The sequence below is a fragment of the Lampris incognitus genome, chromosome 1 (assembly GCF_029633865.1).
Source record: "Lampris incognitus isolate fLamInc1 chromosome 1, fLamInc1.hap2, whole genome shotgun sequence".
NCBI lineage: Eukaryota > Metazoa > Chordata > Actinopteri > Lampriformes > Lampridae > Lampris > Lampris incognitus.
In genome coordinates, this window is record NC_079211.1 from 129,051,425 (window position 1) to 129,065,951 (window position 14,527).

A 14,527-nucleotide genomic window follows, 5' to 3' on the forward strand; every position below is an offset into this window, starting at 1 on the left:
ATCTATCTATCTATCTATCTATCTATCTATCTATCTATCTATCTATCTATCTATCTATCTATCTATCTATCTCTCACAAAATGAGGTCTGCATTATTTGAGGGAGTATTTGAAAACTAGTTTCAGTTTGATATTATACTTTACCAAACAGTTCACTGTGATCAACCTCGGTTGGATTCTTAAACATGGTATTTCAGAATCAGAATCAGAATCCGTTTTATTTGGCCAAGTATGTTTAGGCCTACACATACAGGGAATTTGACTCCGGCTCCTCCATTCCTCTCCATGTAACACAGAATAGGCATGCAGCTAAAACAAAGACAACTAGGTAAACATAAACATTTAACTATGTACAGATACACACACACACACACACACACACACACACACACACACACACACACACACACACACACACACACACACATATATACTATATATATGTATATAAAGTATATTATATAAAAAACAATGCCTTTGTAACAGGAAGACAATAGTGTAACACAGAGTGTAAAGATGCAGGAATAAATGTTAACAGATTACTTTATATACATGAATAAGGTGGACATGACCGAATATGCATGTACAATATACAGAATATACAGTGTGCTTAGATTTATTTTTGACAATGATGATATGTTAAATGCTGTTTAAACCATATGATATATTTATAAAAATTTTAGTATTTAGTAATATATATAATCTAGTATATATAGGTACAATGGATGTTCAGTGTTACAGGTATATTACATGAGATTGTTTCTGACACTGTATGACTGTTTTAAGTGTTCATCAGAGTGGCGGCCTGCAGAAAGAAACTGTTCTAGTGTCAGGTTGTTTTGGTGTACAGTGCTTTGTAGCACCTAACAGAGGGGAGGAGTTGGAACAGGTTGTGACCAGGGTGTGATGGGTCTGCAGTGATGTTGTCTGCCTGTTTCCAGACTCTGGAGATGTGTAAGTCCTGAATGGAGGGCAGGTTGGCACCAATAATTTCCTCTGCAGTCCTGACTGTCCATTGTAGCCTCTTCCTCTCCTGTTTGGTGGCCAAGCCAAACCAGACGGTGATGGATGTGCAGAAGACAGACTGGATGATTGCAATGTAGAACTGAATCAGCAGCTCCTGAGGCAGGTTGAACTTCCTGAGCTGGCACAGAAAGTACATCCTCTGCTGGGCTTTTTTGATGATTGTAACTGTGTTTGATGCCTACCTTAGGTCCTGGGAGATTGTGGATCCCAGAAACCTGAAGGTTTCCACAGCAGACACTGTGCTGTTAAGTATGGTGGTGGTGGTTGGGGGGGGGGGGGGTTGGCTCCCCCTGAAGTCCACTGTCATCTCCACAGTTTTGAGCGTGTTCAGCTCCAGGTTGTTATGACTGCTCCAGAGGGCCAGCTATTTAACCTCCTGTCTGTATGCAGACTTGTCACCATCTCTGGTGAGGCCGATGATCATTGTGTCATCTGCAAACTTCAGGAGTTTAACAGATGCTGTCATTTGTGTAGAGGGAGAAGAGCAGAGGGGAGAGCACACGTCCCTGGGGGGCACCAGTGCTGATTTTCCGGGTGCTGGATGTGATTTTCCCCAGCCTCACCTGCTGCCTCCTGTCTGTCAGAAAGTTTGTTATCCCCTGACAGTGAGCTGGGTGAGTTTGGTGAGTAGGACTTCTGGGATGATGATGTTGAATGCCTAGCTGAAGTCCATGAACTGGATCCTTGCTTATATGTCCCTGGGGAGTTGAGGTGTTGCAGGATGTAGTGCAGTCCCACGTTGACTGCATCATCCACTGACCTCTTTGTCTGATAGGCAAACTGCAGAGGATACAGGAGGGGGCCTGCAATGTCCTTCAGGTAGGTCAACACCAGTCTCTTGAAGAACTTAATGACCACAGATGTCAGGGCAATGGGCCTGTAGTCATTCAGTCCAGTGATAGAGGGTTTCTTGGGGACTGGGATGATAGTGAAGCATTTGAAGCAGGAGGGGACTTCACACAGCTCCAGTGATTTGCTGAAGATCTGTGTGAAGATGGGGGCCAGCTGGTCTGTGCAAACTTTCAGACAGGAGGGTGACATGCCATTTTGTCCTGGTGCCTTCCTGAACTTCTGTCCCTGGAAAAGCTAATACACATCCTCCTCACAGACCGTCAGTGCCGGTCGAGAGTCAGTGGGGAGAGGAGAGGTGATGGCAGTGGGTGCAGTTGGTTGTGTAACGCCTGAGATGGAGCGTGTGAGGGGTATGAAAATGGGCTGGTCAAACCTGCAGTAAAACACATTTAAGTCGTCAACTTGTTGATGGTTCTTTACAGTGTGGGGGGAGAGTATTCTGTAGTTGGTGATGTCCTGCAGGCCTCTCCACACAGACACAGGATCGTTAGCTGAAAACCTGTTTCTCAGCTTTTCAGTGTAGCCTCTTTTGGCTACTCTGACCCCCTTTGTCAGTGTCTTTCTGATTTAACTGTACAGGATCCTGTCTCCACTCCTGAAGGCCCCCTCTTTGGCCTGATGACGCTGCCTGAGTTTAGCTGAGAACCAGGGCTTATTGTTATTGAAGTTGCAGAAAGTTTTGGTGGCCACACGCGTCTTCTCAAAAGCTGATGTGAGATGTCACAGTATCAGTAAATTTGCTCAGCTCTGTAGAAGCAGCCTCAAAAGCACTCCAATCAGTGCAGTTAAAGCAGGCCCGAAGCTCCAGTTTTGACTCGTTGGTCCATCTCCTCACAGTTTTAACCCCAGGCAGATTTTAGTTTCTGCTTGTAGGTTGAGAGAAGATGAACCAGACAGTGATCAAAGATTCCCAAGGCTGCACAGGGGACAGAGCGATAGGCATCCTTTAATATTGTGTAGCAATGATCCAGAGTGTTTTTGTCCCTAGTGGGACACTTAGTATGCTGTCTATATTTTGGCAGTTTGTGGCTAGGTTTGCTCTGTTAAAATCCCCAAGGATAATGAGAAGGGAATCTGGATATTTCTGCTCCATGTATACTATCTGGTCAGCTAGGTGGTTTAACGCCTCACTAACACAGGCCTGTGGTAGAATATGGACCCCAATCAGAACAAATGATGAAAACTCCCATGGTGAATAAAATGGTTTTCAGTCAATAAAATATTCTCTAAGTGAGGGCTGCATGATTTCTTCAACACTGTGACATCTGTACACCAACCTTCATTTATACAGAAGCAAATCCCGCCTCCCTGTTTTGCTGCATGTCAGCAGACACTGTGACATTTATAGATATCATGTAAAATTCCCTTTGGTTATCATGATAATAATATTTTTCTATATCATCTAGCACTATTTGCCATTCATTGCAGATGGTTGAGAAAATCCAGGTACATCTCACACAGCAGACACCTGATGATTGAAACATGGTATCAGAAAAGACCATGATTTCTATACAATAAAAAATGCAACAATCAGATGAATGATTTGCCTGGTAATATTCACGCCTTGCAGGCCTGCTAGTTTCTTCAAGGCAGAAATTGAGCTCAGGTTGCAACATCCCCTGCCTTAAAACCAGACAGCTGAAATGCATGGATTCCTCCAGCCCCGATTTTTCCTCCTGAACAGACAAGATGTGTTTCTCTGTCATGTCCATCTGGGAAGAACCTGGGAGCTGTCTGTCTGTCTGTTTTGTTTGTCTGTCTTGTCTGTTTATCTGTCTGTCTATCTGACGCACTGGGCACTCGTCCACTGCATCGCTGCAGAGTATCTTGTAACAATAAACACATTCTTATCTTTCTCCTCCCCGCAAGACACAGTGACGGTAACTCAGCTCGCTGCCAGTCACACCTGTCGACACATGACTACAGTCCCTCCCCATCTGCCGCCTTCTTTTAAAAATCCATCTCTGGTAGTTTCAGATTTTTCTAAAGCTTGCGTGGTCAAAATGGGATTATTTTCATGGAAATTAAATGAGTAACCCCACCTCCTTCCACAATCGCAGCTCTTCTGTCATGGCTGTTTGACTTTGATAGGATTTGGGGTAAGGCTCTGGCTTCCACCCACAATAAAGCGAGCTCTAATTATGGGATGAATTCGGTGTCAGGTAGCCACCATGTGCAGTGATTATTTTTTCTCCCAATGTCTAGTGGATTTCTATAGAGCATTTGTCTTGCCAGATCCCCACAGATTTAATCCGCATCTGGGTTTCATGAGGAATAGAAAACCCCAGCAGACATATTTCTCAATTAGAGGGAAATTTCAACACTCATAATGTGCACATCCAGGAAGTACTGATGGTCTATATTGTCCCAGAAACTTGAATGAGTTCATCTGGAAACAAGGTTTAGTGGGAGAAACTACATCTAAGTTCTATCTTTACATCTCATACGCTCATCTAAGTGACTTCATTAGTCTCAGCTGACTGCGGGTATTCCCAACCTTATAAACAGTACAGTTACTCTGAGAATAGTAAACATGGACATTGTAATGCTAATTAATAGTCACAACATTTGCACATGAAATGTGTGTTAGATCGCCAGTTTCGGTCCTTATACAACTGTATTGTTTATAAGGTTGGGGATACCTGCAGTCAGTTGAGACTGACGAAGTCACTTAGATGGGAGATGAAACGTTTCTCCCACCAATTTTTTTTGTCCAAATGAACTGACTGAATTTACTGGGATTCCGTTACCTGAATTATTGAGCATGCATCAAGACAGTTTATATTGGTTGGTTTTTTTTGGTTTTTTTTTTAACTTGGACTGCTTTGGTGCAACTCATATTTACAGAGAAAACTGTGTTTTCCTGTTCAGAGAGCTGTTGCTTAGTTACTACACCCCTTAATACACCCGAACTCACTCACTCTCACTCTCTCTCTCTCTCTCTCTCTCTCTCTCTCTCTCTCTCTCTCTCTCTCTCTCTCTCTCTCTCTCTCTCTCTCTCTCTCTCTCTCTCTCTCTCTCTCTCTCTCTCTCTCTCTCTCATGTTGCCTATGCTTTTACTTCCTAAGTATGTGACATCATCTGATGCATTATCCTTAGGCAGTGCTAACAGAGAACGATTTAGTCTGTGTACATGGAGTTAGCTTGACCATGCAAATCCCCATCACCACCGTCTATGAGACTGTATGGTGCTCTAGTTACTGAGCCTCACATTGTTTTTGAGTGCAGACTTCCTTTTAAACCCCGAAAGTGATGTTGCAGACTTTGTAATGTTAAGCATGCTCTTATCTAATGTTAATTTACTAACAATTCTCTTTTCCAATTCTCCTTTTCTTTTTCTCCAGAGTCGGAAACACGCCAACAAAGTACGACTGTATTACATGTTGCACCCCGTGGATGGTGGCTACCCGGCCAAGAAGCTCAGAACAGACAATGTGAGTGTACTGTAGCACAACATTGTGAGTTATAAATCTTGCACTCCATCCTATGTGTTACTCTCACGCTTTCACAATAATCTCCAGGGAGCGTGCACAAATCCATTCACAGCTGTCAGTCGGAGGTGGAAACCTTTCCCTCTTAATGGACTTTCCTACTATTCTCACCGCTGTGTCTCTGTCATCTCTTGCTGTCCTAATGACATAATAACAAATAGATGAACAGCACTGCCACATTTATAGATGGATGAACAATGTGACATGTCAGGGTATAGTGATGGGATGGCAGTGAAACCTTTTTAGTGAGTCAAAAAAAAAAAGCAAGACGGTGTGAGATATCCAATCCATACCACTCCCCTATATGCAAACCTGAAAAACACAACTTGTTTGACAGAGGCAATTACAGTATGTGTGCTGTCAGTCCCCTGGTCGATGTGTGTTTGGATGGTGATGTATGTATGCATCCTCCTCCACTCTCACCTAAGCGAGTGGATTCATTGCGTGCAGCAGCTTTTACCAGCATGCAACATGACTGCCATTCCCCTTTTCCAGCAAAAAACGTGAACACGTGTTTACAAGATTAAGATTTCATGTGTCTACGTTGTGATTTTGTGGTTAGTTTTACCGCAAGGTGCAACAGTATTAAAGCTAAAAGGCTCCTTTAACTGGCATTGGGAGTCACTGTGGTGTAGAGCTGAAATGTTATTGCCCGCTTCTTCAGCAGCCCGGGATCTGGAAGTAAATTTATCAATCATTTTTTTCTGTTGACATTTCAGAAAATCCTTTATATAAAGACTTTTGAGGCTTGAATCGATACAGCTATCTACAAGATGAATCGTGTCCCTTATAACAATTGATTCCAATCAAAATGAAAATTTAAAAACAGAAAAAAAGACGAAGTTACAAGACTGTGTACTTGATGTCTTCACAGGGAATGAACTACTCATCCCATAAAGTTTTGCGAATCATTCAACTTTCAACTGAGATATTATAATGTTTTGCGATTTGTTCTCCTCATCCCTAGGCCAAAACGTTTATGATGTAATTGAATGACTAATAATGTGTACCTTTTTACATGTCCTCCAACATTAACAAAGTCCACAAGGTGCAATACCCACATGAGCCATGGGGGCACTACACAGGCAGTGACCCTAGCTTGCATCCAGTGATGTATATATGACAATATGGTGGAAACATGAAGAGTTTGTGCCTTATGTGCAATATGGTGGAAACATGAAGAGTTTGTACCTCTTGTGGCAACCACTTTGCATACGCGAAACATAATTAATGTAAAGTATTTTTTTGCCTTAAAAACACATTGTTTTAGAAAAGTGCTCTTCAGATAAAGCTATTATTATTATTATTGTTGTTATTATTATTATTATTGTCATTATATCTGATGGAGACAACATGGTAGAACAGGATGCTAGCCGATGTAGCTTACGCTACTTTGCTATGTTGTGGCTTCCAACATAATCTCACATAGCCAGACCTCCATCTCATCAAGTTAAAGGCGGTTTGGAGAAATTCAAGCATAAAAGTTGGTTAAAAAAGGGCAAAGACGAAGTGGGCTGTCAACATACTTTCAACCAATAAAATTATGATAGGGCGACCTGTGGGCGGAGCCTGGTGTTAGCGTTCACCCGTGTACTATCCTGCAAACAACAGCTTATTTGTTCCGTTCTCACGAAACTTTGACACTGGCAGATGAGGTGACAACTGCAAACACTCAATTTAAAGCATTCGATGCTTGCTGTGTTTGCAGTGAAAATAAACTTTGGAGCAGTTTACAACTCACTGGTAAAAGCCCTGTTTCTGATCAGTGGAACTTGTTATAGGACTGCAGGTGAAGCAGTACCTCACCAGAAATTAGGGAATGAAACGTGATTTCTCAAGAAGGAATTTGAAATCCAACTGACTCGTTACTTCTACAGGAGCATATACAATTGTTTCACTGTCTCGTAGATCATGGGAAGTCTGCTTTGTATGGTTAATATACATTACGGCTTCTAATCAAATTCCCTATGGTGACGATGGATGGCATTTTCACTTTGGTAACACTTTGATTTCAGCTCTGTCAGGGCAGAGTTGAGAGTGAAATGGTGGCAGTGGATCAGCTGACATTGTAAGTGTGGATAGTAGTATGGAGTGGTGAGGGGGCCGCGGTCTCAGCTGTGATTACTGTGAGTGTGCCAGTTATCGGTCTGGAAATCGCCACTCCTGCACCAGATAAGGACTCATCAAGGGACACTACCATTTTCTGTCTTTCTCCCACATCACCTATTCTCACATTCACTGTTGCGCCACTCCCCCCCCCCCCCCACCTGCACATTTTCCATTTTCCCTCAAATCTGTTCCTCATCTGCCCCTCCGTTTTGTTTTGTTTTCTCTTCAATGGAATTAAGGGGCCAAGCCCAAACCATGAAAAACATCCCCAGACCGTTATTCCTCCTCCACTAAAATTTACACTTGGTATTATGCATCAGGCAGAGGCAGTTCTCCTCATCCTCCAAACCCAGATTGGTCCATCAGATGGCCAGATAGTGAAGCGTGATTCATCACTCCAGAGAAAATGTTTCCACTGCTCCAGAGTCTAATGGCAGTGTGATTTACATCACTCCGACCCACGTTTGGCAATGCATATGGTGATATTAGGCTTGTGTGTGGCTGCTCGGCCATGGAAACCCATTTCATGAAGCTCCAGATGAACAGTTCTTATGCTGATGTTGCTTCCAGAGGCAGTTTGGGACTTGGTAGTGAGTGTTGAACCAAGGACAGATGATTTTTACATGCTTCAGCACTTGGCAGTCCCGTTCTGTGGTCTTGTGTGACCTACCATTTCATGACTGAGCTGTTGTTGCTCAAAGACGTTTCCACTTCATAATAACAGACATACAGTTGACCGGGACATATCTAGCAGGGCAGAAATGTGACCAACTGACATGTTGGAAAGGTGGCATCTTATAACAGAGACAAGTTGAAAGTCACTGAGCTCTTCAGTACAACCCATTCTACTGCCAATGTTTGTCTATGGAGACTGCATAGCTGTATGCTTGATTTATGCATCTAGCAGCAATGGGTGTGGCTGAAATAACCTAATCCATCATTAGACGGTGTGTCCACATACTTTTGGCCATGTAGTGTACATGCTTCAATCACCTGTGTAGTTCAATGGTCTTGGTGCTTTGTAGGATGAAGTGGCTTCAACAGTCTGTAAGTGTGATGTAACGGTGCTATTGTATGTGATAACAAACCTATCAAATTTGATTTCTAGATTTGTTGACTGATTTTTTTTTTTTGCATGGCCACGTAACTCAAGAAGGCAAGAAAAGAGTCCGCGGTGGCGTAGCGGTCTAAGCATCGGCTTGGTGTCGATGCAGTTGCCCACTGGGGACTGGGGTTCGCGCCCCGGTCTCGTCAGATCCGACTATGGCCGGACTCGATGAAGCAGCAATCATTGGCAACGCTGTCTTCGGGAGGGGGGCGGAGTCGGCTTGTGTTCGTCATGTGAATGCGTCTCTGTGTGTGTCGGAAAAACAGTGGTTCGGCTTGGATTCGCCTTGTCACGAAAGTGGGGAGGCGCTTTCCTTCGAGACTGCCGGCCGGAGAGATGCAGTTGGCGAACGCATGCAATACGAGGGTGGGTGTTTGAATTAAAATAGGGATCAATTGGCCACTAAATTGGGAGAAAAAAAGGGGAAAAATCAGAAATAAATTTAAAAAAAAAAAAGAAGGCAAGAAAGAAAAAAAGAAAGAAAGAAAGAAAGAAAGAAAGAAAGAAAGAAAGAAAGAAAGATGAGCAAATAAACAAAAACATCCCTTATTGTTCTGGATTGGACATGAAGGCCTGAAAGAAACTCTGACACATGCAAATTGAATCAAGGAAACACATTCTGTATTCAATGGAAATTTAAAGGATCTAATGATTGATTGACAGGGTAACCTCCTTTCTCAGATTTCAGCGATGAATACATCTTGATTTAAACATGGGGGTGGGGGTGGGGGTGGGGGGATGGGTGGGACACCACAGAAGTCTGAGAAATGTGCCAGAAGGTTTTATCAGCTGCTGCAGCAGGCAGTCCTTGATTGGCAGATTAGTATTGTATTTATTATTATTATTTCACAGCACAACCAACACTTTTGACGAAGTACACATTTCCAAAATGAGAATAGATAGAGGCAAGTCTATTTTATTTTCTCTCTGTGGCCTATGCTACCTTTTCTGCTGCTCTCACGATCAAAGCCCTTACTATTCTGTGTATTGCTGTCTGCTGGAGTCTGCATAGGCTTTGTGGTGGTTGTGGGGATGTGGTAGCATCAGTTGTGCGGTGCTCTCAAGAGAACGGTCCATGCTACAGCATCAGTATCAGGGGATTTTCATCCTTTATAAAAGACTCACTTTCATAACCAATTTATTCAGAAAGGAGAGTTTGGTGGTTTGTGTCATCTACTTAAGGGCCTCATTATGGAAAATGGTTGATTTACAGGTTACTTCCCAAGTATAACAGTTTCTGACAATAATGAACATGAAGTTTTGAGTTTGCCCAGATTTGAATAAACCAAATAATGTTAAAACAGGATGGTGGAAAAATATTCTCTCGTTGATCTTTAAGGTTTTATCTTATAATTGAAATCATAGTATATTATTATACTTAGGATGTATTTCTAGAGTTTTTAGTGGAGCAGGGCAATAATTCAATATTAGCACTCATCGCCTGTCAGTGGTATTGTATTGGGGTGAAATCCCAGTATTGTAATCAGAATCAGAATCATACTTATTGCCAAATACAAGAACATACAAGGAATGTGTCTTGGTAAGTTGGTGCAAGAGGGAAAGATTAACAGTAAATAATGAAAATAAATGTTAAAAACAATAATAAAGGGCATCTGGGTAGTGTAGCAGTCTATTTGATTACCTACCAACACAGGGATTGCCTGTTCGAATCCCCGTGTTGCCTTTGGCTTGGTTGGCCATCCCTACAGACACAACTGGCCGTGTCTGCGAGTGGAAAGCCGTATGTAGGTATATGTCCTGGTCGACACGCTAGCGCCTCCTCTGGTTGTTCGGGCGCCTGTTCGGAGAGGAAACTGGGGGAAATAGCATGATCCTCCCATGTGCTACGTCACCCTCTGGTGAAACTCCTCACTGTCAGGTAAAAAGGAGCGGCTGGCGACTCCACATGTATCGGAGAAAGCATGTGGTAGTCTGCAGCCCTCCCCAGATCAGCAGAGGGGGTGGAGCAGCGATCGGGAGAGCTCAGAAAATAGGGTAATTGGCCAAGTACAATTAAGGAGAAAAAGCAGGGGACAATAACAAATAAAATAAAAATATATATATACAAGATAAAATGAAACCAAAATAAAAGTGAGGTGCAATCAACACTGGTTCAGAGATGAAACAAGTGAGACCACATGGCAGCCCCTGATGCCCGGCACTGGGTGGCAGGAGCTGTATCAACAAAAAGTTAAATGAGAATTTGAAGAAGTTGTGTACAGAATAAGAATTATTTACAGGGTGGTGCAGGTTTTATGCAAGGTGTCCATGTACAGAGAGCACAGTAGGGAAGATAGAATAGGATGAGTGGGGGTCAGTGTCAGAGACTGTGGGTGTCTGGGGGCTCATTGGAGAGGCCTATTGCTGTAGGGAAGAAGCTGTTCTTGTGGCGTGAGGTTCTGGTTTTTATAGAGCTTAGCCTCTTGCCAGAGGGCAGTGTTTTGAAGAGACCTTGGCCTGGGTGGGAAGGGTCGGCCAAAATCTTTCCTCCTCGCCTCAGTGTCCTGAAGGCATACCGGTCCTGGGGGACAGCAGGTTGAAGCCAATCACCCTCTCAGCAGAGCGAATGATATGCTGCAGTCTGCCCTTGTCCTTGGCAGTGGCAGCAGCATAGCATATAGTGATGGAGGAGGTGAGGATGGACTCAGTGATGGCGGTGTAAAAGTGCACCATCATTGGGTTTGGCAGGTTGAACTTTTTCAGCTGCCACAGGGAGTACATCCTCTGTTGTGTCTTCTTGGTGAGGGAGCTGATGTTCAGCTCCCACTTGAAGTCCTGGGTGATGATGGTGCCCAGGAAGCGGAAGGATTCCACAGTGTTGACTGGGGAGCCACACAGGTTGAAGGGGGCGGGTGGGGCTGGGTACTTTCTGAAGTCCACATCCATCTCCACTGTCTTTAGAGTGTTGAGCTCCAAATGTCATGATTGTCATATCGTGATACACTTTTTTTCTTCTAAATTTATAATTACGATAATCTACTACCCAAAATTTCTCACAAAATGAGGTCTGTAATATCCATCCACCCATCCATCCATCCATTATCAAAACCGGTTATCCTGCTGTCAGGGTTGCAGGGATGCTGGAGCCTATCCCAGCAGTCATTGGGCGGCAGGTGGGGAGACACCCTGGACAGGCCGCCAGACCATCACTGACTTTTTTGTTATCTTCCTGACCGTAATATTTAAGGGAGTATTATTTGAAAACCACTAAACTAACTGGGGCGGCACGGTGGAGCAGTGGTTAGTGCAGTCCTCTCACAGCAAGAAGGTTCAGGGTTTGAGCCCCGGGGAAGTCCAACCTGGGGGGGGGGGGGGGGGGGGTTGGCCTGAGTCATCCTGTGTGTGGAGTTTGCTCATTCTCCCCGTGTCAGTGTGGGTTTTCTCCAGGAGCTCCAGCTTTCTCCCACAGTCCAAAGACATGTAGGTCAGGTGAATTGGCCATACTAAATTGCCTCTAGGTATGAATGTGTGTGTTTGTGTGTGTGTGTGTATCAGCCCTATGTGATGGTCTGGCTGCCTCTCCAGGGTGTCTCCCCGCCTGCTGCCCAATGACTGCTGGGATAGGCCCCAGCATCCCTGAGAGCAGGATAAGTGATTCGTATAATGGATGGATGGATATTTGAAAGCTAATTTTTCATTTGATATTATACTTAACATTATGAAACAGTTAAATGTGAGGAACCTCAAATTGGATTCTTAAATGTGGTATTTTTGCATGTAAGCAGATATTGTGATGTGTGTTATATATTGATATTGTGTGAAATTCCCCAAGATTATCATAATAAAAGTATTTCAACTGTGCAAAAAAACATTTTTAGGCTGATAAATCCAGTAGTTTGCAAGATTAGCTGCAGGCACACACACACACACACACACACACAACCAAATGCATAATCCCCTCCAGGCGATCCGCCTGGTGGTGATAATGAATACACATTATAACCTCAAATGTATTTTCAATGGACTAGCTCCACGGATTTTCTGCAGAATTGGTTTGCATGTCTTGCTCATATCTGTCCTTAAAACACTGATCTCAAAATAATAAAATAGCCAGACTGGCTTACCCCATTATCGCCTTCCAATTTTGTTGTTTATCTATGCAGCAATTAACATTACCCAAACTCAACTTCATTGTGGCTTGGTAGAACATATAGTACAACGTGAGAGACGGGGCGGCTGTAACAAGATGCCATCCAGCAGCTTTTTAACAACAAGGAGACCACATCTGGCTGCATACATGCGGCCCTGTCCATCTGTTTTGCACAAATCAAGAAGCAACATCAGTTTGGGAATAGCCACACGAGCCCCAAAGGATAGTTAATTTTTTTCTCAGCACTTTGGCCCCGTAACTCAATGCGAAACCAATTACAGTTAGTGCCCAAGGAGGAGTTTTGAGCTGATAAAACGTCCCCTCTGAGTCCCACTCCTGTTTAGATTAAATCAACCTTGTGGGTACTATACACCCTTGGAGGGACAGAGGAGTCTTTTGTCATGGAGTGTGTGTGGAGTGTGTGTGTGTGTGTGTGTGTGTGTGTGTGACCTTAGATAGTCTTTTATGTTTATTTACTTACCCGCCGGGATGTTAGTGTCCACAGCCTCTTAACAGAGCTTGTTGTTAGACAATAAATAAACTGTATACTGTACCGTGGTTGAATTTTCCATAGCACAGTTATGCGTTTTAGAAATGGAGGTTAGATTATCATACATGAATCATATGGTGACCCATATGATTCACAATTCTGTGTAACACTTGAACCTGTTACAGCATATATACATTTAAACAGACCAAACTTATAAATAAAACCAACATACATCCACTCATCACTTGGTTCTTTTTGCTTTCTAGAGTCAAAATTAATCTGTGTTTCTGTGCTGACTGACCTTAGGCCTTCAGTTAAAGGGCACATTGCCCTGGATGGGGAGGTTTAGATTCAAGCCACACAGATGTGATGCGACCAGGCTGTGGCTATAAGGTGGCACCATCTAAAAATACATGCAGCCGACGCCTGGGGGCTGCTGGAGTGTGTAGTGCCCAGCATGGCCCTGCGTCTGGACCTGGTTGAGCTGATGACATCTGACAACTGTGCACACTGGTAGTCATGCCAGTAAACTGTGGTAACCTGCTCCCATGGAGAACTGCTCACATGGTCACAGAACTTCATTAAGATGGAAGCGCCATTTTATCAAACCTAACAGTTATGGGTAAGTGACTAAAGTAATGGATTTTGAAGACACTGCAGATTTAACAGTGACGATTGTAAAATGGTGTACAAGACTTATGCCGCAGTTATTTTGTGTAGCAATGTGTGGACACGGTTAGTCCTTGCACTGATATAGCATCAGAAAATGCAATTTGTTAACAATACCATGACAGTTCCTCTTTAATATTCACATCCTTGTCACTTTACACACAGGGAGCCCAGGGAACAGATCGTTCTGATTCTTATCGGACTCAGCATATTGCATTGAAAGGCTTTCTTTTTCCACCCATTAGCACCAATAGTGCTTTGCCTGAATGGCACATTAGTGCCTGATATCATGAGCCACCCTCAGCCTCCTTCCCCCTCCACTGCTGCTTTGTCCCCTGCACCTCCATCAGCATGCAGACAGGACACATCACACAACACAAGTACAGGAGGAGACACCACAGCAGCATAGAGTCCATCCCTCTGAACTCAGACTCGGGCAGGAGGAATTAGATGACGGTGTGTCTCCGGATAAGATATCTTGCAAAAAGTAATCCAAATGCAATTTACATATATTTTTTATGAACGACACCAACCTTTTTGGCAGAGAAGTAATTTGGTCGGTTGCTGTCGTAGCTTTTACCACCCAATAAATATGCACAGTAAACCACAGCGATAGCATGCACAGCGGAAAATACATGCCAAGGATAGGTTGAACAAATTTGCCCCACAGTCTGTGTATTCCCAATATGAATT

At 43.5% G+C, this 14,527-nt stretch overlaps 1 protein-coding gene across 1 annotated transcript in view; it reads left to right on the forward strand.

Moving 5' to 3' along the window:
* Positions 1–14,527, forward strand: part of zmat4a (zinc finger, matrin-type 4a) — a 153,837-nt gene that overhangs the window by 68,593 nt on the left and 70,717 nt on the right. Inside the window, exon 3 of the mRNA XM_056279595.1 lies at positions 5,222–5,311. Coding sequence (XP_056135570.1) covers positions 5,222–5,311 — 90 coding nt within the window. The remainder of the gene's footprint in view (positions 1–5,221; positions 5,312–14,527) is intronic.